Below are 27441 nucleotides of genomic sequence, written 5' to 3'. Positions count from 1 at the left end.
AAAACTTTTTAATTCAACTAAAATAAAAAGTTTTTTTCTTCCTGTGTTGTACTTACATACGTATATCGCACACGCATGTATATACAGATAGATTTTGTCGCAGGTGTGCTACTTTACCTTTATGAGTTATAAAGCGAGTGTACATCTATCTCTATATGCTATCTTTTTTAGCAGTATTTAGTAAAAGTGGTATAAGTCGCAAAATAAAAAATAAAAAAATAAATACTAAAATTAAAAAAATATTATATAGGTTAAAAAAATAAGTACTAAAATTAAAAAAAAATTATACGGTTTTTATATGGTTTTCATTTCGTTTCAATCAGCATCAAACTGTGAAAAATACCAGGTATACCGGTATGAAGTGAGCGTCAAGATACAAATGTCTCGATAAGGAACATTTGTTATGAACGAGTCCTTATTGTTATACCCTCCACCATAGGATGGGGGGTATATTAACTTTGTCATTCCGTTTGTAACACATCGAAATATTGCTCTAAGACCCCATAAAGTATATATATTCTGGGTCGTGGTGAAATTCTGAGTCGATCTAACAATGTCCGTCCGTCCGTTCGTCTGTTGAAATCACGCAAACTTCCGAACGAAACAAGCTATCGACTTGAACTTTGGCACAAGTAGTTGTTATTGATGTAGGTTGGATGTTATTTCAAATGGGTCATATCGGACAACTTTTACGTATAGCCCCCATATAAAGGGACCATAATTATATATAGCCCCCATATAAACCGATCCCCAGATTTGGCTTGCGGAGTCTCTAAGAGAAGCAAAATTCATCCAATCCGGTTGTAAATTGGAACATGGTGTTAGTATATGATCTTTAACAATCGTGCCGGAATTGGTCCATATCGGTCCATAATTATATATAGCCCCCATATAAACCGTTCTCCAGATTTGACCTCCGGAGCATGTGACCTCCGGAGCAAATGTGGAACGTGGTGTTAGTATATGATCTCTAACATCCATGCAGAAATTGGTGCATATCGGTCTATAGTTATATATAGCCGATATCCAATAACACAATAATTGGTCCATATCGTGGTTGCCACTCGAGCCAAAAATAATCTACCAAATTTTATTTCTATAGCAAATTTTGTCAAAATTGTATTTCTATAGAAAATTTTGTTAAAATTTTATTTCTATAGAAAATTTTGTCAAAATTTTATTTCTATAGAAAATTTTGTCAAAATTTTATTTCTATAGAAAATGTTGTCAAAATTTTATTTCTATAGAACATTTTGTCAAAATTTTATTTCTATAGAACATTTTGTCAAAATTTTATTTCTATAGAAAATTTTGTTAAAATTTTATTTCTATAGAAAACTTTGTCAAAATTTTATTTCTATAGAAAATTTTGTTAAAATTTTATTCGGTTCATAATCATGGTTGCCACTCGAGCAAAAAATAATCTACCAAAATTATATTTCTATAGAAAATTTTGCCAAATTGTATTTTTATAGAAAATTTTGTTAACATTTTATTTCTATAGAAAATTTTGTTAAAATTTTATTTCTGTAGAAAATTTTGTCAAAATTTTATTTCTATAGAAAATGTTGTGAAAATTGTATTTCTATAGAAAATTTTGTCAAAATTGTATTTCTATAGAAAATTTTGTCAAAATTGTATTTCTATAGAAAATGTTGTCAAAATTTTATTTCTATAGAAAATTTTGTCAAAATTATATTTCTATAGAAAATTTTTTCAAATTTGTATTTCTATAGAAAATTGTGTCAAAATTTTATTTCTATAGAAATTTTATTTCTATAGAAAATGTTGTCAAAATTTTATTTCTATAGAACATTTTGTCAAAATTTTATTTCTATAGAACATTTTGTCAAAATTTTATTTCTATAGAAAATTTTATTTCTATAGAAAACTTTGTCAAAATTTTATTTCTATAGAAAATTTTGTTAAAATTTTATTCGGTTCATAATCATGGTTGCCACTCGAGCAAAAAATAATCTACCAAAATTATATTTCTATAGAAAATTTTGTCAAAATTGTATTTCTATAGAAAATTTTGTTAACATTTTATTTCTATAGAAAATTTTGTTAAAATTTTATTTCTATAGAAAATTTTGTCAAAATTTTATTTCTATAGAAAATGTTGTTAAAATTGTATTTCTATAGAAAATTTTGTCAAAATTGTATTTCTATCGAAAATTTTGTCAAATTTGTATTTCTATAGAAATTTGTGTCAAAATTTTATTTCTATAGAAAATTTTGTCAAAATTTTATTTCTATAGAAAACTTTGTCAAAATTTTATTTCTATAGAAAATTTTGTCAAAATTTTATTTCTTTGTTTAGAAGAAGTTTCTACGCAATCCACGATGGAGGGTACATAAGCTTCGGCCTGACCGAACTTACGGCCGTATATACTTGTTATTATTTAAATTTTAATGAAATTTCAAAAAATATTCAATAAAAATATTAATTGATTTAATAAACTTTCTAATCAAAACAAAAAAATCATTGAAATTAATTGGACGAATTCAATTTTTAAATGAAGCCATTTATTTTTCTAATTAAAAACAAAAATACAAAATCGTAACAATTTTTTTTTTAATTTTTTCATTTCAACCGTTATCACGATAATAGCACAGAAAAATATATCACCAATATTGTTTAATTAAAATTTTAACAAAAAATTAAAAAATTTATTGATTTAATTAATTTTGTAATCAAGCAAAAAATATTACAAATATTTTTAAATTAAAACTTTAGCCAAGTTTAGATTTAATTGGACCCATTAAATTTAATGGATTTAATGGATTATTTTTATTTTAATTGAAAACAAAAATAAAAATCGTATTTTTTTTTTAATTTCATTATCATCATACCATTAATAGTAGAATCACAATTAAAATCAATCGCCGAAATTAATTGGATCAACTAAAATTTTAAAACGATCAATTAATTTTTTAATTGCCATTGGTGACGATATTGGCGATTAAAAAATATTTGGATCAACTAACTTCGTTATTGAATTCGAAAATTTATGATAACCTTTTTTTTAGCCCAATTGACCCATATATCAATCCAAATACACATAATAGGACTTAGTCTACTTTCGAAAATCCCATCTAGTAAAAAATACATGTAACCTAGAGTATCCACACATGTACTTATCTACGATGAGGCGAATGCAAGCAAAGGTAGATAGCTGTGCTAACCCAGAAGAAGCACTTACCTGACACTTGAATGCCAATGTGGTTTCATTTTCGGAATTGACAGACAAAATCTTCATAGTTTCCAAAACACGACATGATGACTTGGGTAGCAATTGTACGGTATGAACGAAAAATTTCCCAACATCCTTGTCACGGTTTTTATCGGTTGAGCGCATTCGTAATACTTAGGTGAAGTGGTCGTCATCATCATTATCATCACCAGTATCAGCATCATCACAATCGTTGTCAAAGTGTGCCAGAGAAAATTCAATGTAAGGGCCAATCGAATCACATATGAGGAATAGCACAGGTCATAGTGAAGTAAACATCGTCATGAAAAAAAAAACATAAAATGGACGAAACAAAACAAGGTAAATTCTTAAATCTCACAAATTGTATAGCTATCAAAAGTTCTGAATGCTAAGAGAAATCCTAGAACTGAACACAAAGTTTCTTGGATCTGTGGTTGTTTGGAAATAACTCAAGCAAAATCATATTATGATTGCTGTCATATCCATCCAAATGGAATGATATGCTGTCACAAATCTTTCCTCATCGATGATAAATTGACTCGGATGACTACCCTAATAAACCTCCATTTGGGGTCAATTGTGTGAAAGCATCGCTTGAATGAATGGATAGCGTGTGAAAAGCTATCACAACCTTCACCAATAACATTAAGCGTTGTCTGCTAATGCTGGGTTCTGTGCAATGGAGCACAAAAGGAAGGTGACCGTAGAGGATCCTCGCTAGAATATAATGGTGCAACAAATTGCATTGAAATTGGCGTAAGAGCATATTTGCCGATACCATTATCACCTGCGTATTTTCAAAAGACAAATTGACAATTTGTCAGAAATGCTTTGAGTGCTGATTTCCACTCCACCTTCAACACTTGTCGCCCCTCAATTTATTTGTCGATTGGAATGTTTGTGGGCTACTTTACAATTCTGTTCGCATGCACAATGGGATGAAAATTGATATTTAATGCGAAAATGTTCTAAAGAAATAAAAATGTACACAAAATATTCTATAGAAATAACATTTTTCGCAAAATTTTCCATAGAAATACAATTCTTTGAAAACTTTCTATAAAAATAATAAAACAAATCCGAAAATATTCTATAAAAAAAAAATCCGAAAATTTTGTGAAAATTTTCTGTAGAAATAAAATTTTGCTAAAATGTTCTTTAGAAATAAAATTTTCCGAAAATTTTCTATAGAAATAACATTTTTCAATAATGTTCTATTGAAATAAAATTTTCTGTAGAAATAAAATTTTCCGAAAATTTTCAATACAAATAAAATTTTCCAAAAATTATCTTAGAAATAAAATTTTCAGAGAATTTTCTGTAGAAAAACAAATTTCGGAAAATATTCTATAGAAACAACATTTTTCGATAATATTCTGTAGAAATAAAATTTTGCAAAAATTTTCTATAGAAATAAAATTTTGCAAAAATTTTCTATAGAAATATAATTTTGCAGAAATTTTTCTATGGAAAAAAAATTTTTGGAAAATTTTCTATAGAAATACAAGTTTCGAAAAATTTTCTATAGAATAACATTTTTCGATAATGTTCTATTGAAAAAAAATTTGCAAAAATTTTCTATAAAAATAAAATTTTGCAATAAAATAAAATTTAGCAGAAATTTTTCTATGGAAATAAAATCTTTGGAAAATTTTCTATAGAAGTACAATTTTCGAAAAAAAATTCTATAGAAATAACATTTTTCGATAATGTTCTATTGAAAAAAAAAATGCAAACATTTTCTATAGAAATAAAATTTCGCAAAAATTTTCTATAGAAATAAAATTTTGCAATAAAATAAAATTTTGCAGAAAATTTTCTATGGAAATAAAATTTGGCGAAAAAAAAATTGCAAAAATTTTATATAGAAATAAAATTTTGCAAAAATTTTCTATAGAAATAAAATTTTCCAATAACATAAAATTTTGCAGAAATTTATCTATGGAAATAAAATTTTTGGAAAATTTTCTATAGAAATACAATTTTCGAAAAATTTTCTATAGAAATAACATTTTTCGATAATGTTCTGTTGAAAAAAAATCTGAAACAATTTTCTATAGAAATAAAATTTTGCAAAAATTTTCTATAGAAATAAAATTTTTCAATAAAATAAAATTTTGCAAAACATTTTCTATGGAAATAAAATTTGGCAAAAAATTTCTATGGAAATAAAATTTTGCGAAAAAAATTCTATAGAAATAAAATTTTGCGAAAAAAAATTCTATAGAAATAAAATTTTGACAAAATTTTCTATAGAAATAAAATTTTAACAAAATCTTGTATTAAAAAAAAAATTTTGACAACATTTTCTATAAAAAAAAATTACAAAATTTCTATAGAAATAAAATTTTGACAAAATTTCCTATAGAAATAATATTTTGACAAAATTTTCTATAGAAATAAAATGTTAACAAAATTTCTATAGAAATACAGTTTTGCAGAAAATTTACTATAAAATAAATTTTGCAGAAAATTTTCTATGGAAATAAAATTTTGCGAAAAATTTCTATAGAAATAAAATGTTGCGAAAAAATTCCATAGAATTAAAATTTTGCGAAAAAAATCTATAGAAATAAAATTTTGACAAAATTTTCTATAGAAATAAAATTTTGACAAAATCTCTATAGAAATAAAATTTTGCAGAAAATTTTCTATAAAATAAAATTTTGAGAAAAATTTCTATAGAAATAAAAATTTGACAAAATTTTCTGTAGAAATAAAATTTTGACAAAATCTTCTATTAAAACATTTTTTTGCAACATTTTCTATAGAAAAAATATTGACAAAATTTCTATAGAAATAAAATTTTGACAAAATCTTCTATAAAAATACAATTTTGACAAAATTTTCTATAGAAATTACATTTTGCAAACATTTTTCATAGAAATAAAATTTTGACAAAATTTTCTATAGAAATAAAATTTTGACAAAATTTTCTATAGAAAAAAAATTTTGACAAAATCTTCTATAAAAATAAAATTTTAACAAAATTTTCTATAGAAATTACATTTTGCAAAAATTTTTCATAGAAATAAAATATTAACAAAATTTTCTATAGAAATAAAATTTTAATCATTGTTGTTGTTTTTTTGATTTCAGCTTAAAACCATACATTGACTAAACTACAAGTGTAGCTTAACCAACAGAGGAAAAGAATGTTTGTCAAATTTATTTGGGCAAGGCCCTATAGACTGCAAGATGGTTGGATGGACGCACGTTTCGGAATTACCACATTCCTCATCAGCATCCTCAAAACTATCAACCAAAACTATCAACCAATTATCAGAATAAATTCAGGCAGTTCATTAAACCCAACAACGAAAAATTTCTATAGAAATAAAATTTTGCGAAAAATTCCTAGAAATAAAATTTTGACAAAATTTTTTATAGAAATACAATTTTGACAAAATTTTCTATAGAAATAAAATTTTGACAAAATTTTCTATAGAAATAAGATTTTGACAAAATCTTCTATAGAAATAAAATTTTGACAAAATCTTCTATAGAAATAAAATTTTGACAAAATTTTCTATAGAAATAAAATTTTGACAACATTTTCTGTATAAATAAAATTTTGACAAAATTTTCTATAAAATAAAATTTTGAGAAAAATTTTTATAGAAATAAAATGTTTCAAAAATTTTCTATAGAAGTACAATTAGAAATAAAATTTTTACAAAATTTTCTATAGAAATAAAATTTCGACAAAATTTTCTATAGAAATAACATTTTGACAAAATTTTCTATAGAAATAAAATTTTGACAAAATTTTCTATAGAAAAAAAATTTTGATAAAATTTTCTATAGAAAATAGAAATAAAATGTTGACAAAAATTTTTATAGAAATAAAATTTTGACAAAAAATTTTATAGAAATAAAATTTTCCAAAAATTTTCTATAGAAATACAATTAGAAATAACATTTTGACAAAATTTTCTATAGAAATAAAATTTTGTAAAAATTATCTATAGATATAAAATTTTGCGAAAATTTTCCGAAAATATTTCTATAAAAAAAAATTTGCGAAATTTTTCTACAGAAATAAAATTTTGCATAAAATTTTCTATAGAAATCAAAAATTTACAAAAAAAATTCGATAAAAATAAAATTTTCGAAAAGTTTCTACAGAGGTAAAATTTTCCGCAAAATTTCTATAGAAATTAAATTTTCCAAAAATTTTCTATGGAAATAAAATTTTGTCAAAATTTTCTATAGAAAGAAAATTTTGCGAAAATTTTCTATGGAAATAAAATTTTCTTCAGAGGTAAAATTTCCCGAAAATTTTCTATAGAAATCAAATATTTAATAGAAATATCTTTTGTTTTCAATCCCATCCCATTGTGCATCATTACAACCAACAATTCGTTTGCCTGGGGGAAAACAAGAAAAGAAAATCCACTTACCTGCCCATGTAGCCCGTGGTGGCACCAGTATGAACTCTCTTTGTATGGTGTTGGGTTGAAATTCAACGCTACCATCAGCATTCTGTGAAGTGGGCTGATATAAACGACTCTCCTGGCAATCAATTGTATGGGGCTGCACAACAGTTACGGGTATTTCAAATAATGAGCCCTTTTGTACGCAGGATGTGTCGAATGCGCGTATCCTGTAAAAACAACAACACGATAAAAAGAAAGCAGAAAAGGATGATGACAACAACAACAGTAACAAGTACAGCAATATTAAAAATACATATTCCCATTTATATGAGATGATAATGATGATCACACCAAAGCTTGTGGTGATGATGGTGACGAGTGGTAGTGAAAGCAATTACCAAAGAAAATGAAAGAAAGAAATGCACTTATGTGCACAAATTTATAAATTCAAAAGGAAACTACATTTGTATGGGGTTTTTACTCTCTCTTGGTATCTTGTAATGTGTAATATGCTTTACCAGTGATATTTATATATGTATGTGTGCATATATGTGTAAATATAAAATTGTATATGTATATTACATGAGTACATTTATAAATGTGAAGGTTTATTAAAGATGCACAGTAGAGAGAATATAGGAACATAAAATATTTAGTTCATTAAAATATTATTTTTGTAATATAATTTAATTAAAGTGGTTAATTTCACATTAAGGCTTTACAGTTGCCATTTGTATATTTAATTTTTCCTACAAAAAGCATAATTAATATCAATCATACGATCTCTGGTTCGCATTTATAGCAATCATACGCCACAGGGGACCAATCCACACAACCACCATAAAAATTGACCTAAATAATTCATATGTGATATAACAATCACACAAGATAGACAAGTGAAAATAAATGAAGACACATTATTCACATTTTGTATACTTTTCAACTTAGAATCACTTCTTATTGGTATTTTGGAATGGTAGAGGTAAAACGAATCCTATTGACATTGAAGAAAATCGAAAGAAAATAGGCACAGTCGACTGCTGTTTTTTTCGGCCTCACTCACGCAAATCCACGAGTCATTGTAATAGACGTTTCTCGAAGTACCGACATCGTATTTTATGGAGCATTTTCTTCGACCAATCGACACGAGGCTTTTTTGAGCGATTGACCAATTTTATGGGATCCAACGCCAACAATTTGTTTGTGACGGTATCTAGGTAATATTTTGACCAACGAACTGATGTGGTTTAAATTTAGAATTTTTAGTCCATTCCCGCACTGAAAAAAAATTTCACGAAAATTTTTCCAATGAAAATGTTAATTGAGTTTTAAAAATTATTCAATTCCAAATTTAATAAATCGATTATTTTTTTAATTAAAACAAAAATCAATAGTATGAATTAATTTTTTAATTGGATCAGTTAATTTTTAATTGACTTTCAATTAATTTTTTAATTGATACTCTCATTTCTGCGATTAAAGACATTTCAATTAAACAATTAATTGGATCAATTAATTTCGTGATTGAATCAGAATTTTTTTTTTGCGGAATTATTGAAGATTGCCGTAGGTACGGTAGCATAAGTGTCATTTTTAATAAATTTTTGTAACATTTTATCGTATGCAATTAACGTTGGTCATTCGACTTCTGATCCTGTATTACAAATAATTAATTTAATCATGGCTTAAAATTAAAATTTTTACTCTATTCCCGGAATTATTGAAGATTGTCTTAGGTAGGATAAACGCCATTTTTAATTGTTAATAAAATTTTATAACATTGTGTCACATACACTTAATGTTAATCATTCGATCCCTGGACCTGTATTAAAAATAATTAGCGGAAATCATACGTCCTCTGGTCTTTAATTTAAGAAAAAAATAATATTTTTCATACGCTCTCTGGTCCAGTATTAAAATCAATCATATATCACATTGGAGTAAATTTTTGTGGGAAAATAAATTATTTGAAGTGAATCGTAATGGCAACTGTTTGACACAATTTTTTGTCGAATCATAATTTTATGTAGCCGGTTTTTTCAGCTTTGCACATATCTAACTCATATTTTGGTCCACAATTTTTTCATGTATCCGATTCTCCCAGTTTTACATATATAGCATATATTTTCATCTACAAACTGATGCGGTTAAAATCGAAAATTTTTAGTTAATTTTCGGAATTATAAAAGATTGGCCTACAATTAATGTTGATCATTCGATCCCTGGTCCTGTATTAAAAATAATTAGTGTTAATCATACGTCCTCTGGTAAATAACATAAAAATTAATATTTTTTATACGCTCTCCGGTCTAGTATTAAAAGCAATCATATGTCACTTGGGACTAAATTATTATGGGAAAAGATATTATTTGACGTTGAATCGTAATGGCAACTGTTTGACAAAATTTTACGTCGAATCATAATTTGATGTAGCCGGTTCTTGCAGCTTTGCACATATCTAACTCACATTTTGATCCACAAATTGATGTGGCTTAAATTTAGAAGTTTTAGTCCATTCCCGGAATTATTGAAGATTGCCTTAGGTACGCTAGGATGAGTGTCATTTTTAATTGTTAGCTTTTAATTGTTAATGTTGATCATTCGATCCCTGGTCCTGTATAAAAATAATTAGTGTTAATCATACGTCCTCGGGTCTATAACTTAAAAATTAATATTTTCATACGCTCTCCGGTCCAGTATTAAAAACAATCATACGTCACTTGGGACTAAATTATTATAGGGAAAGATATTATTTGACGTTGAATCGTAATGGCAACTGTTTGACAAAATTTTATGTCGTATCATAATTTGGTGTAGCCGGTTCTTGCAGCTTTGTACATATCTAACTCATATTTTGATCCACAAAATGATGTGGTTTAAATTTAGGAGTTTTAGTCCATTCCCGGAATTATTGAAGATTGCCTTAGGTACGTTAGGATGAATGTCATTTCTAATTGTTAACATAATTTTATAATATTTTATCACATACAATTAATGTTGAACATTCGATCCCTTGTCCTATATTAAGTTCTTAATTGTTAATGTTGATCATTCGATATTTGGTCCTGGTATTAAAAATTAATAATGTTAATCATACGTCCTCTGGTCTTTAATTTAAAAATAATATTTTTCATACGCTCTCTGGCCCAGTATTAAAATCAATCATCTATCCGGTTCTTCCAGTTCTAAATATCTAACTTACATTTTGATCTATAAACTGATGTGGCTAAAATTTAAGTGAAAATTCAAGTATTGGACAATTAAAATTCCCAAAAAAAGAATAGAAAATCAATAAAAAGCTAAAAAAATAATTTAAAAAAAAAACATAAAAAAACAAGTAAGGAAAGTCTAAAGTCGGGCGGGGCCGACTATATTATTCCCTGCACCACTTTGTAGATCTAAATTTTCGATACCATATCACATCCGTCAAATGTGTTGGGTGCAATATATAAAGGTTTGTCCCAAATACATACATTTAAATATCACTCGATCTGGACAGAATTTAATAGACTTCTTTCTACAAAATCTATAGACTCAAAATTTAAGTCGGCTAATGCACTAGGGTGGAACACAATGTTAGTAGAAAAAAATATGGGAAACATTTAAATCTGAAGCAATTTTAAGGAAACTTCGCTAAAGTTTATTTATCGCTCGATATATATGTATTAGAAGTTTAGGAAAATTAGAGTCATTTTTACAACTTTTCGACTAAGCAGTGGCGATTTTACAAGGAAAATGTTGGTATTTTGACCATTTTTGTAAAAATCAGAAAAACATATATATGGGAGCTATATTTAAATCTGAACCGATTTCAACCAAATTTGGCACGCATGGCTGTAATGCTAATTCTACTCCCTGTGTAAAATTTCAACTAAATCGGAGTTGAAAAATTGACCTCTGTGGTCATATGAGTGTAAATCGGGCGAAAGATATATATGGGAGATATATCTAAATCTGAACCGATTTGAATAAAATTTGGCACACTTGACTACACTACTAATTATACTCCTAGAGCAAAATTTCAACCAAATTTGGGTAAAACTCTGTCTTCTGGGAACGTATTAGTCCATATCGGGCGAAAGATATATATGGGAGCTATATCTAAATCTGAACCGATTTCAAACAAATTTGGCACACTTGACTATAGTACTATTTGTTCTTCTTGTGCAAAATTTTAAGCAAATTGGGGTAAAACTCTGGCTTCTTGGCCCATATAAGTCCATATCAGCCAAAATATATATATGGGAGCTATATCTAAATCTGAACCGATTTCAATCAAATTTTGCACACTCGACTATACTACCAATTGTACTCCTCGTGTAAAATTTCAAACAAATCGGGATAAAACTCTGGCTTCTGGATCCATATAAGTGCATATCGGGCGAAAGATATATATGGGAGCTATATCTAAATCTGAACCGATTTCTTCCAAAATCAATAGGGTTCTATTCTGACCCAAATTAGGAATATGTGCCAAATTTGAAGTCGATTGGACTTAAACTGCGACCTAGACTTTGATCACAAAAATGTGTTCACAGAGAGACGGACGGACGGACAGACGGACAGACGGACATGGTTATATCGACTCAGGGAACCACCCCGAGCTTTATTGCCAAAGACACCATGTGTCTATCTCGTCTCCTTCTGGGTGTTACAAACATATGCACTAACTTATAATACCCTGTTCCACAGTGTGGCGCAGGGTATAAAAATTATTTATACAAAATAAAAAATATTTTTTAGGAAAATATTTAATAAAAAAATTTCCGCTGGTGAGATTTGAACCAGCGTTCTTTATTCTTTTCATTCTTTTCATTCTTTTCATTCTTAATAATAAATAAGATCTCAGGAAGTATGTAGTTGGAATGTCATGCCATGGTGTCATATTAGTTTCATATCACAAACATTTGAAAATACATGTATCGTCTTCAATGGGTTTGTGGCTGAGTGTGCTAAGGCGTTCTGTTATGGTGCCAACAGACCCAGGTTCAACCCCCAGTGGAAGCGAAGAAGTAAAAATTTGGTAAAAAGAATATAAAAGTGTAGTTTTTTTAATTTCTTCATCCAAAAGAACTTCCAAGGCACAACTTCTAAAGCAATGCAAAGGATCCAAAAATGGAGTACTTCTGTCCTATGACAAGCCCATGTAAAATTTATTGGAGATGATACAAGTTTGCACTATGTTACTTCCGGATCACATATTGGAGATCCAAACTACTTTTTTGGAAGCTCTTTTTTTGCTGGGATTTTAAGATATGCAATTAATGTTGATCATTCGATCTCTGGTTCTGTATTCAAAATCAATATTAATGTTGTTCATACGTCCTTTAAATAAATATAAATATAATATTATTCAAACGCTCTCTGGTCCAGTATTAAAAATAATCACGAATCACATATCTCCGTTCCTGTATTATAAAGTAATTTATATTAATCATGCATCCTCTGGTTTGGTATTTAAAAAATAATAATATTTCTTATACGTTCCCTGGTCCAGTATTAAAAACAATCATACGTCACATGGGAAAAAGAAATTATTTGCTTGACCTTTTTCGTTTTTTCAATAACATTTAATCATTTTTTATCATAATTTGTACCACAGTGTATGACATTATTTCAATAATCAACATAAAATTAGATAATAAGAAAATAAAAGTGTAGTTTTTTTTTAAATTTCTTCATCCAAAAGAACTTCCAAGGCACAACTTCTAAAGCAATGCAAAGGATCCAAAAATGGAGTACTTCTGTCCTATGACAAGCCCATGTAACATAAACTTCATTGGAGATGATCCATGTTTGCACTACTTCCAGATCACAAATTGGGGATCCAAACTACTTTTTTGGAAGCTCATTTTTTTGCTGGGATTTTATGATATGTAATTAATGTTGATCATTCGATCTCTGGTTCTGTATTCAAAATAATTAATGTTGTTCATACGTCCTTTAAATAAATATAATATTATTCATACGCTCTCTGGTCCAGTATTAAAAATAATCATAAGTCACATATCTCCGTTCCTGTATTACAAAATAATTAATGTTAATCATACGTCCTCTGGTTTGGTATTTAAAAAATAATAATATTTCTTATACGTTCCCTGGGGTACAGTATTAAAAACAATCATACGTCACATGGGAAAAAGAAATTATTAGCTTGACCTTTTTCGTTTTTTCAATAACATTTGATATTTTTTTATCATAATTTGTACCACAGTGTATGATATTATTTCAATAATCAACATATTCCAACATGTGGGTGTATGTGTGGGTGTGTGTGAATATTATCTGATAGTTATATAAATATATGTATATGTGTATATATAGTTTTTTTCTTTTTGTGCATTGCAAATATGCATTAAGGAAGCCAGAAATCCTTGTTGAATGCAATGACTATACTTGAGTATGAAATATATTTTGTGAATATATTTCAATTAAAATTTGTTTATATGTATGTGGTTATGGGCAAATAAACACATACCATACATACACATATATATGAATGTCTGAAAAGTTAAGCAAATATTCATATACATATATGTATATGCATATTAATGGATACACATATATATGTGTAAATGAATTATTTATACACATACATTTGCATAATAATCATAAAGTTTATACACTGAATACACCATCCTGCCTTTGGGCTATTCTTTAAATACAAAAAGAATTTCACTTTCTTTTGGACTTATCACCTTACCACCCCCTCCCCCGCATTCACCGCCTTCAATCATCTTCTTTTAAGGTAGTTTTATCATTATGTATGAAAATGTAAGAGTCTGTTCTTGGTGGTCATATTTGAGTGTCAATATTTCAGTATATGTGCTTGTGCTTGTATAGTAAAAGTGTGCTTGTGACAAAGAAATGTTAACACTGAACTTTTAATTAATGAAGTGACATTTGTTTAAGCTTCAATCTTAAATGACATTCAATCATCATTATCGTCGCCATCATCAGTACAACAATTGTTCGTTCTCTATGTATTTATCCATTTGGTTCTCTTTCTGCCCCTCAAAGCCCCCAGGTCCATTGGGGGACGACCATTGGGATTCAATCATTGTTTGATGGTTTGCTTTTCCTCCCCCCGTACCCTACATAATAGGATGATGTGAATGTGGATATACTTACACTGCTGTGTGAACACCCGCTGGAAGACCCGTTGGATCTATTTTAACTGCTAATGAACGTGTCGAATAGCAAAGATCCAAGAATTGTCCGCATTGCACAAACGGTTGAGATGAAATCAAATTTAAGCGCACGTTGAAATTGAATTTATCCTTTGGCGCTGAAATGAAAATGAAACAAAAACAATGATGATGATGAAAAACGCTATGTTATTGGAAGCTATCGTCATAAATTGATGCTGTTGCAATCAATAGCTCTAGAAGAGACCAACCAACACATAAAACGCGTTAACGATTTCGATACAAATCATATCATGGCGTATTATACAATGGATGATATTTAAACCTTTTTTCGTGAGAGAGGAGTGTGTAAGATTGAATAACAACAATGGTAAATGTCCGTCCGTCGTTTACCGAGAACAAAACCAACAACACAACGGAGGCAATCATCACAGTATTGCTTGCTGATAGTTTGTGTGTAAATACAATTGGGTAAAACAAAATCAAATTAAAGATAATACGAAATACAAAGCCTGTAAATTTACCAAGTAATATGGGCAATTGTAACGTTTAATGAGATGATGAAATATCAAAAGCAAAGTGAGAACCTATAACTGAAGACCTTAATAAAAGAAAATTGCAATTAGGTTCTCGTTTGTTAATACAGCTTATATGCGGAAAGATTTAAATGTAAATTTACTATGGGGATATGAAATACATAAATTTTTAAGATTCTCATAAATTTTGTTCATTACATAAAATGTGATTAAAATTTTTTTCCACAACTCCATATAGTTTTGAATTTAATTGATAACAATCATTGCGGCAATGAATTTGAATTAATATTAATTATACGCTCCGAAGAATTGTAATTGTAATGTTATAAAATTTTTATAAATCATACGCTGCATGGTACTAGAATAATATTCATTATACGCTACAAGGGCCCATAGAAAAGATATTTCAAAATTTCAATAATTTTCCCCCAAAAACCAGTACCTACACTAGATCTACCAATAACTAACTAGACTCGGGCACCCCGGGAGTGATACAGGCGAAAATGAGAGCCATTCGTCGCATCCGTGGTCTCCGAGCCGATGACACACCATAATTTACCATAGCCGAAGTTACCGATGTCATCAACAGCGCGAAACCATCCAAAGCGCTGGGCCCTGACGAAATCTCTATGAGTACTTGACCAGACTCCTCAATTTGTCCTTAGAATCGCTCATTATACCCGATGTGTGGAAAATGAGTAGGGTGATTCCACTACTGAAACCAGGCAAAGACTCGAGCAAGGGTGAATCGTAAAGATCGATTTCCCTTCTCTCGCCAGTAGCCAAGACAATTGAGACACTACTCCTCCCCAGTAGGGTGATTCCACTACTGAAACCGGGCAAAGACTCCTGCAAGTGTGAATCGTACAGACCGATTTCCCTTCTCTCACCAGTAGCCAAGACAATTGAGGCACTACTCCTCCCCAGCCTTGTGGAGAATTTCTGGGAATACTGGGCGTTGAGTACTTGACCAGACTCCTCAATTTGTCCTTAGAATCGCTCATTATACCCGATGTCTGGAAAATGGGTAGGGTGATTCCACTACTGAATCCAGGCAAAGTCTCCAGCAAGGTTGAATCGTACAGACCGATTTCCCTTCTCTCGCCGGTAGCCAAGACAATTGAGGCACTACTCCTCCCCAGCCTTGTGGAGAATTTCTGGGAATACTGGGAGTTGAGTACTTGACCAGACTCCTAAATTTGTCCTTACAATGGCTCATTATACCCGATGTCTGGAAAATGAGTAGGGTGACTCCACTACTGTAACCAGGCAAAGACTCGAGCAAGGGTGAATCGTACATACCGATTTCCCTTCTCTCGCCAGTAGCCAAGACAATTGAGGCACTACTCTTCCCCTGCCTTGTGCATAATTTCTGGGAATACTGGGAGTTGAGTACTTGACCAGACTCCTCAATTTGTCCTTAGAATCGCTCATTATACCCGATGTCTGGAAAATGGGTAGGGTGATTGCACTACTGAAACCAGGCAAAGACTCGAGCAAGGGTGAATCGTACAGACCGATTTCCCTTCTCTCACCAGTAGCCAAGACAATTGAGGCACTACTCCTCCCCAGCCTTATGGAGAATTTCTGGGAATACTGGGAGTTTAGTACTTGACCAGACTCCTCAAATTGTCCTTAGAATCGCTCATTATACCCGATGTCTGGAAAATGGGTAGGGTGATTCCACTACTGAAACCAGGCAAAGACTCGAGCAAGGGTGAATCGAACAGACCGATTTCCCTTCTCTCACCAGTAGCCAAGACAATTGAGGCACTACTCTTCCCCTGCCTTGTGCATAATTTCTGGGAATACTGGGAGTTGAGTACTTGACCAGACTCCTCAATTTGTCCTTAGAATCGCTCATTATACCCGATGTCTGGAAAATGGGTAGGGTGATTGCACTACTGAAACCAGGCAAAGACTCGAGCAAGGGTGAATCGTACAGACCGATTTCCCTTCTCTCACCAGTAGCCAAGACAATCGAGGCACTACTCCTCCCCAGCCTTATGGAGAATTTCTGGGAATACTGGGAGTTTAGTACTTGACCAGACTCCTCAAATTGTCCTTAGAATCGCTCATTATACCCGATGTCTGGAAAATGGGTAGGGTGATTCCACTACTGAAACCAGGCAAAGACTCGAGCAAGGGTGAATCGAACAGACCGATTTCCCTTCTCTCACCAGTAGCCAAGACAATTGAGGCACTACTCTTCCCCTGCCTTGTGCATAATTTCTGGGAATACTGGGAGTTGAGTACTTGACCAGACTCCTCAATTTGTCCTTAGAATCGCTCATTATACCCGATGTCTGGAAAATGGGTAGGGTGATGCCACTACTGAAACCAAGCAAAGACTCGAGCAAGGGTGAATCGTACAGACCGATTTCCCTTCTCTCGCCAGTAGCCAAGACAATTGAGACACTGCTCCTCCCCAGCCTTGTGGAGAATTTTCCAGCTGCTAATCATCAACATGGATTCCGCAAAGTACACAGTACGACAACGGCTTTGCATGCCATTTCAGCATTTATAAATAGGGGACTCAATCAGCCCAAGCCGTGTCACAGGACGGTCCTCGTGGCGCTTGACCTATCGAAGGCATTCGATACGGTCAACCATGCCAGACTTATCGAGGACATCGATAATAACAGGTTGGCTGATAAGTCCCCGGTATGACACATAGATGGCGTCGCTAGTATTGATTCGTGTAAAAATTTGACGTCTGTAAGTCAATTAGTTTGTGAGATAGGGCGTCTTTTGTGAAGCAACTTTTGTTATTGTGAAAAAAATGGGAAAAAAGGAATTTCGTATTTTGATAAAATACTGTTTTCTGAAGGGAAGCAAAAACTTGGCTTGATAATGAGTTTCCGGACTCTGCTCCAGGGAAATCAACAATAATTGATTGGTATGCAAAATTCAAGCGTGGTGAAATCAGCACGGAGGACGGTGAACGCAATGGACGCCCGAAAAATGTGGTTACCGATGAAAACATCAAAAAAATCCACAAAATGATTTTGAATGACCGTAAAATGAAGTTGATCGGGATAGCAGAGGCCTTAAAGATATCAAAGGAACGTGTTGGTCATATCATTCATCAATATTTGGATATGCGGAAGCTCTGCGAGCTCACATTTGACCAAAAACAACAACGTGTTGATGATTCTGAGCGGTGTTTGCAGCTATTAACTCGTAATACACCCGAGTTTTTCCGGATGCTCGCAGGGAAAAAGTTTGGCTGCAATGAAGAGGTGATCGCCGAAACTGAGGCCTATTTTGTGGCAAAACCGAAGGAGTACTACCAAAATGCTATCAAAAAATTGAAAGGTCGTTATAATCGTTGTATCGCTCTTGAAGGGAACTATGTTGAATAATAAAAACGAATTTTGACAAAAAAATGTGTTTTCTTTGTTAGACCGGGGGCTTATCAGCCAACCTGTTACTTACATCCATATTCATAAAGCGTAAACTTTAAACCTATAATTACCATACAAATTCTTGCGATAAACTGTCAGTAAATTATTATGAATATGGGCATTCAACTAAATACTAGTTTCTAAAAAAAAACAACCAACTTAATTAACCAACTCTCCGAAATAAAACTCGAACCTATTTGAATCTTTTGGCCAATTAACATTAAACGAAACAATTTTCGAACAAAACAGATCTTCCTAGAAATGATATAACCTTAACTGTTATCCAGCATTCAATTGGTGTTACGCATTTGTCACTTGAAACAATCCAGACACTCGTAATTGTAGGTAATTGCTTTTACTCTTAACGAAACGAGATATTCTCGGTAAAATATCAATGGATATACTGATACAACATCTTTGTTCGTCGATATAAATTTGTTTTTCCAAAGAACAAATTAAAAATAATTATTATTAACTTAGTACCCAATTAATATATTTAAAAAAAAAACATTATATATAAAATTGTTTTTAAATCAAGCAAAAGAAAATAATTAATATCACTTATACAACCCAGAGAACTCAATTAATATCAGTCATACGCCAATGTGTACAAAGCTGACGTTACAAATAAATAATTAAATGTCTAGTAGCAAGGAATCTCATACTGAACATCAGGTTGATTCCGATTTCTAAAAACGGATGACAAGGGATAACTTTTCTGGAAATTTTAAGGGAATTATGTATTCCAGGCGATGGATCATTCGACTAATGGGCTTGCTGTTTTGGTTAAAAGTTTTAGCCAACATGGAATATGTGACGTAGGTATTTTATCAACTCAACTCACATTTCATTCGTATTTATGCAAATCTAGAATCTTCAGATACACTCCAATTATAATTATATTCTTTATTATCATGGACTTTTCCATTTCAGAATCTCCCCATTCAAATCAATAGAAAATATGTTTTATTCACAAATGTTTGTCTTCCTAGAAATGATATAAGCTTAACTGTTATTCAGTCAATTCAATTGGTGTTACGCATTTGTCACGTGGAACAATTCAGACATGTATCGTAAATTGCATTTACTCTTAATGAAACGAGATATTCTCGGTAACATTAATATTATAATTATCAACTGTATAACCCCCTCAGTAACCATTCAATATCAATGATAATCGAATAGGAACAAATCATTAAAAAATGCATTATGCATGAAATTATTTTCCAATCTAGCAAAAGAAAAAAAATTATTATCAATTATACAACCCAGAGTACTCAATTAATATCAGTCATACGTCAAGGGGAACAAAGCTGACATTGCAAATAAATAATTATTAAATGTCTAATAGCAATGAATCGCATATTCATCAGGTTGATTCCGACTTCTAAAAATGACAATGGATAACTTTTCTGGAAATGTACAGGGCTTATATATGCGAAGTTAGGGCGGACTAACATTCGGGCTTTCTTTTTCAATTGATATTGTTAGGCAATATGGAATGTGTGACTAATGTTATGCCATCAACTCAGATTTTTTTTGCTGATTTAGACAAATTTTAGAATCTTCTGAACAACCTCAATCAAAATTCCATTATTCTCGATGATTCAGCCAAAGTTTTACACTACAATTAATTCAGAATCTCCACACAAAGATAAGTTATAATTTAATTCATATCGAATTCAAATCAAAATATGGGACATGTTACGGTCCAAATAATTTAGAATTCTCACACAGAGATCAAACTGACAATGAATGTTCGACAATCAAAGTCCCAAACACCCACACACACAGAAAAAAATTTTACGATTTTTTTATACCCTCCACCATAGGATGGGGGTATATTAACTTTGTCATTCCGTTTGTAACACATCGAAATATTGCTCTAAGACCCCATAAAGTATATATATTCGGGGTCGTGGTGAAATTCTGAGTCGATCTGAGCATGTCCGTCCGTCCGTCCGCCCGTCTGTTGAAATCACGCAAACTTCCGAACGAAACGAGCTATTGACTGGAAACTTGGCACAAGTAGTTGTTATTGATGTAGGTCGGATGGTATTGCAAATGGGCCATATCGGTCCACTTTTACGTATAGCCCCCTTATAAACGGACCCCCAAATTTGGCTTGCCGATCCTATAAGAGAAGCAAATTTCATCCGATCCGGCTGAAATTTTGTATATGGTCTCTAACAACCATGCAAAAATTGGTCCACATCGGTCCATAATTATATATAGCCCCCATATAAACCGATCCCCCGATTTGGCTTGCCGAGCCTCTAAGAGAAGCAAATTTCATCCGATCCGGCTGAAATTTGGTACATGGTGTTGGTATATAGTATCTAACAACCGTGCAAAAATTGGTCCACATCGGTCCATAATTATATATAGCCCCCATATAAACCGATCCCCAGATTTGGCTTGGGGAGCCTCTAAGAGAAGCAAATTTCATTCGATCCGGTTGAAATTAGGTACTTGGTGTCAGTATATGATCTCTAACAACCATACATAAATTGGTCCACATCGGTCCATAATTATATATAGCCTCCATATAAACCGATCCCCCGATTTAGCTTGCGGAGCCTGTAAGAGAAGCAAATTTCATCCGATCCGGCTGAAATTTGGTACATGGTGTTAGTATATGATCTATAATAACCATGCAAAAATTGGTCCACATTGGTCCATAATTATACATAGCCCCCATATAAACCGATCCCCAGATTTGACCTACGGAGCCTCGTGGAAGAGAAAAATTCAACCGATTCGGTTGAAATTTGGCACGTGGTGTTAATATATGGTCTCAAACGCCCATGCAAAAATTGGTCGAAATCGGTCCATAATTATATATAGCTCCCATATAAACCGATCCCCAGATTTGACCTCCGGAGCCCCTTGGAAGAGCAAAATTCATCCGATTCGGTTGAAATTTGGTACGTGATGTTAGTATATGACATTTAACAACCATGCCAAAAATGGTCCATGTCAGTCCATAATCATATATAGCCCCCATATAAACCGATTCCGAGATTTGGTTTTGGAGCCACTTAGAGGAGCAGATTTCATCCGAGTCAGTTGAAATTTGGTACATTGTGCTAGTATATGGTCGTTAACAACCATACGTAACTAGGTCCAATCGGTCTATAGTTATATATAGATAAATAGATCCCCAATCACACAAAAATTGGTCTATATCAAGTTCATAATTGTACCCCCAGATTTCAATTCTGGCTCTCTACGTACCGTGCAAAAGTCCATATCGATTCGTAATTATTTGTAGTACCACGTATAGACTAACTCACAATTTAGAAAACGATATTAAGAAGTTTTAAGATACCACATCCCAATTAATTCGATTGTGGATGACAGTCTTTCGTAGAAGTTTCTACGCAATACATGGTGGAGAGTACTTGTTTCCAATTAAAGTCTTAATTGAATTTTAAAAAATATTCACTTTCAAATTTAATTGATTCAACAAATTTTTTTAATTGAAACAAACATCGATCAAAAAATTAATAGTATAAATTAATTTTTTAATTGGATCAATTAATTTTTTAATTGGATCAATTAAGTTTTTAATTGTATCAATTCATTTTTTAATTGAATTAATTGAAACAAACATCGATCAAAAAAATTTAATTGTATCAATTAATTTTTTAATTGTATTAATTAATTTTTTAATTGGATCAATTAATTTTTTAATTGATACTATCATTTCTGTGATGAAAAAAATTTATTGGATCAACTAATGTCGTGATTGAATCAGAAAAAAAAATTTTGTGTGCAGTTCCAAAACTTGTACATCCAAAATGAGGCTGCTCATACCAACTCTCATCCACCCTTCCATGGAAGACCTCCGAATTGCCATATGAAGCTCATTTAAACTGCAAATCATCTCCATGTCTTCTTACATCTGTTCCATGACTTTTTAGATCTGCAGATCAGACGCTGTTTTTAAATACATAATTTAAATGTGCCCCTCTGTATTTCTACAAGGGTTGCCTTTTATATTTCGTAACTGGGCTACCTAGTGTGGCAATCTGCCAACTGACAGTTGTATCGTAAAGCTTGACATTTTCTTGGTTATAAGTACTCAGAACGTTTTGATATACGAGTGCTATATGTGTTGTTTACAGCAACTAAAAGATTAATCACGCGCAAAAAAAGTTGACTTAAATTGTTGGTAGATTACAACACTAGCTCTCATTATTTATTCCCAAAGTTTTCATGGGATTTTTGTGGATTTAATGGAAATATTTAATTAATATCAATTATACAACTTTTAGTACCTGAATTAGTGTCAATCATACGCCAAGGGGTACACATCAACTTTAATTTGTACAATATGAATTTTAATATCAATTATACGACCCCATAGTCCCATTATTAATGTCACTCATACGCCTAGGAGTCCAAATCATTATAAACTCCTAAAGTATTTTTAGGATTTTTGACAAATTTACAAAACAATGTAAACACAAGTAAACATAAAATGCCGTATCTTCTTGAGAAATGTTTGAAGCCATTCTAACAATAAATCCCATAAATATGTGAAGCTTAGATATCTAATAAAACAATCGAACCTCAGAGAAGTGGACACCCGTAGCTATCTTAATTAGGGAGGTGCCCACTTATGCGGCATGTTAATAAGATAATATACCAAACGTCTCACAAAAATTGTCTTCTTTTGAGAGAATGTCCAAGTATGAAAGGCTTTACTGCACATAGTAAACATATATTCGGGCCCAATATGTCAAATAGACACAATGCAAAAATTTGCTCTAGCTAAGATTGAATGCGTCTCCACCTCTGCACTGTGGGACGTACAAAAGTCGCAGTCCAACTTAACTTTTCGTCTATATTTACTTGTTACCAAAAGAAAATATTTTTAGGAAAAATCAAAAATTCTCAAGATATACAAATAGAGACATAAAGCATTATATAGTCACTACAAAATTATTTTGATACTGAACCAAAAAAAAAAAAACAAGTATATACGGCCGTAAGTTCGGCCAGGCCGAAGCTTATGTACCCTCCACCATGGATTGCGTAGAAACTTCAACTGAAGACTGTCATCCATAGTCGAATAACTTGGGTTGCGGTAACTTTTGCCGATGAGAAGGTATCTTAAAACTTCCTAATACCGTAATATATACCACGTAGTCCATACGTGGTATTTATTAAACTTAAAATGGCCGAGTAAATACGTATATAATTAAGTTTTGAGAAAATTTTCTATAGAAATAAAATTTTGACAACATTTTCTATAGAAGTAAAATTTGGACAAAATTTTCTATAGAAATACGATTTTAACAAAATTTTCAATAGAAATAAAATTTTACAAAATTTTCAAAAAATTTAAAATTTTGACAACATTCTCTATAGAATTAAAATTTTGACAACATTTTCTATAGAAATAAAATTTTGACAAAATTTTCTATAGAAATAAAATTTTGACAAAATTTTCTATAGAAATAAAATTTTGACAAAATTTTCTATAGAAATAAAATTTTGCTAGATTATTTTTGCTCGAGTGGCAAGCATGATTATGAACCGATATGGACCAATTTTTGTGTGATTGGGGATCGGCTATATATAACTATAGACCGATATGGACCAATTTTGGCATGGTTATTAGCGGTCATATATTAACACCACGTTGCAAATGCACCGGATCGGATGAATTTTGCTCGTCCAAGTGGCTCCGGAGTTCGGTTTATATAGGGGCTATATATAATTATGGACTGATATGGACCAATTTTTGAATGGTTCTTAGAGACTATATACTAATACCATGTACCAAATTTCAGCCGGATCGGATGAAATTTGCTTCTCTTAGAGGATCCGCAAACCAAATCTGGGAATCGGTTTATATGGGGGCTATATATAATTATGGCCCGATATGGACCAATTTTTGCATGATTGTTAGAGACCATATACTAACACCACGTACCAAATTTCAACCGGATCGGATGAATTTTGGTCCTCTAAGAGGCTCCGGAGTTCAAATCTGGGGATCAGTTTACATGGGGGCTATATAAAATTATGGACCGATATGGACCAATTTTTGCATGGTTGTTAGAGACCATATACCAACATCATGTACCTAATTTCAGCCGGATCGGATGAAATTTGCTTCTCTTTGAGGCTCCGCAAACCAAATCTGGGGATCGGTTTATATGGGGGCTATATATAATATATATATCGGATGAAATGTGCTTCTCTTAGAGGCTCCACAAGCCAAATCTGGTGATCGGTTTATAAGGGGGCTATATATAATTAAGGACCGATGTGGACCAATTTTTGCATGGTTGTTAGAGACCATATGCTAACACCATGTACCAAATTTCAGCCTGATCGGTTGAAATTTGCTTCTTTTGGAGCAATCGAAAAACTAAAAACTTGAATTAGCACCTCAATTAATGTCTATAATACGCTATTATTAATTTAGAATATATTTATATTTTAATTTATTTCATACCGTATCTAAATTAATGTCAATTGTAAGCTAAGGAGAACCACTCATTTGTAATTACCAAAGTGTTAATGTGATTTTCGTGAATTTAAAGGAAATATTTAATTAATATCAATTATACAACCCCTAGTACCTGAATTAATGTCAATCATACGCCAAAGGGTGCATGTCAACTTTAATTTCTCTCTAATAAAACAATTAAACACCAGAGAAGTGGACACCTACTGCCACCTCAATTGTTCCACATTTGGGAAGTGTTCACGTATGAGAAATTTTAATAAAATAATATAGCAAACGACTAACAAAAATTGTCTACTTTTAAGAAGGTTCAACTTTGAAAGATTTTACTGGACATAGTAAACATTTGCTCAATGCAAATAACCGTTGTAGGAAAAACAATCTGATCATAGTTAAGTTTGAATCGCTGCGTTCGTTGCACTGCTGGGCTTACAAAAGACCCAGCCCACCTAAACTTTTCGTCTGTATTTACTTGTTAGCAAAAGAAAATATTCACACAAAAAAAAATCTGATTCAATCACGAAATTAATTGATCCAATTAATTTTTTAACAGAAATGTCTTCAATCACAGAAATAATAGTATCAATTAAAAAATTAATTGACAGTCAATTAAAAAAATTAATTGATACTATTAATTTGTGTGGTTGATTTTTGTTTCAATTAAAAAATTTGTTGAATCAATTAAATTTTTAATTGAATATTTTTTAAAACTCAATTAAGATTTTAATTGGAAAAATTTTTGTGAATTTTTTTTCTGTGTTTATAGGAAAAATCCAATATACTCAATATGTACAAATAGAGCCATAAAACAGTATATAGTCACAGAAAGACTATTTTTATATCGAACCAAAAAAAAATTATATATACACAAAAAAAAATTTTCTGATTCAATCACGAAATTAATTGATCCAATTAATTTTTAATTGAAATGTCTTCAATCACAGAAATGATAGTACCAATTAAAAAATTAATTGAAGGTCAATTAAAAAGTTAATTGATCCAATTAAAAAATTAATTGATACTATTATTTTTGTGATTGATTTTTGTTTTAATTTAAAAAAAAATGGTGGATCAATTAATTTTTTAATTGAATATTTTTTAAAACTCAATTAAAATTTTAATTGGAAAAATTTTAGTGAAATTGTTTTGTGTATACAAAATAATGGTATTAATGTCTATTATACAACCCTTAGCAACTCAATTAATGTCTACAATACGCTATTATTAATTCAGAAAATATTTATATTTTAATTTATTTCATACAGTATCTGAATTAATGTCAATTGTATGCTAAGGGGAGCCACTCATTAGTGTTCATGGGATTTTCCTGGATTTTATGGGAAATATTTAATTAATATCAATTATACAACCCTTGGTACCTGAATTAATGTCAATCATACGTCAAGGGGTACACATAAACATTAATTATTATTTGAATATCAATTATACCACCCCTAGACTCTTCATTAATGTCAATCATACGCTTGGGGGTCCAAATCATTTTAAATTCCTAAAGAATTTATAGGATTTTTACTAAATTTACAAAACAATATAAACATAAGTTAACGTAAAATGCCGTATCTTCCTAAGAAATGTGTGAAGCTATGCTAGCAATAAATCCCATAAATATGCGTAGCTTAGTTCTCTACAAAAAAAAACCCAGATTAAAAGAAAGCTAGAAGGAAAATCCCTTACAACAATGCAGCGAATAATTTTCTCATTACCACCAAAGAAAATTATTAGCAAAAGTAAGCTTCTTTTAGAATATTAGCAGTATATCTTATTACATATATAAAAATAACTTAAGTATATTTGTATCTTTTATATCAATGGGATTATTGAGAACATCAGAAATGACAAAACTTTTTTTTCTGGCTATGTTTTAATCTCTTCTTCTTTTTGAATGAGCTATTAAATACTGACCAATTTCTGTCTTTAAAGATACAATACTCGGTATGCTATATAATTTCCGAAAACAATTTTCACTGTACATAATTCACGCGCTCAAGGATATACGTGGTTCTTGTTACAAGGAATTTCATTTAAAACTGCAAATGTAATCATTGACAAAATTCACCAATGACCTGGGGATAAATGAAAGATAAATCATTGCTGTCGACATTCCTGTGGTAATTATTACAACTTTTAACCATGGAAAATTGGCATTTTTTCCATACGAATTCCAATTCAATCGATCAATATATATGTTATCACCTTTGTTATGGCTCATTTCATTTACTCAGCATGTTAAAAATTGAAAATCTAC

General features: G+C 31.0%; 1 protein-coding gene across 1 annotated transcript in view; it reads right to left on the bottom strand.

Moving 5' to 3' along the window:
• Positions 1-27441, bottom strand: part of TppII (Tripeptidyl-peptidase II) — a 368289-nt gene that overhangs the window by 301127 nt on the left and 39721 nt on the right. The window contains exons 10-12 of the mRNA XM_075312350.1: positions 14729-14885; positions 7622-7824; positions 3207-3370 (exon numbers count right to left, since the gene is read on the bottom strand). Of these exons, the coding sequence (XP_075168465.1) occupies positions 3207-3370; positions 7622-7824; positions 14729-14885 (524 nt within the window). The remainder of the gene's footprint in view (positions 1-3206; positions 3371-7621; positions 7825-14728; positions 14886-27441) is intronic.

This window comes from Haematobia irritans, chromosome 5, assembly GCF_050003625.1.
Source record: "Haematobia irritans isolate KBUSLIRL chromosome 5, ASM5000362v1, whole genome shotgun sequence".
Taxonomy (NCBI): domain Eukaryota; kingdom Metazoa; phylum Arthropoda; class Insecta; order Diptera; family Muscidae; genus Haematobia; species Haematobia irritans.
Note: the sequence above shows the minus strand (reverse complement) of the source record. Positions and strands in the feature narration are given on the sequence as shown.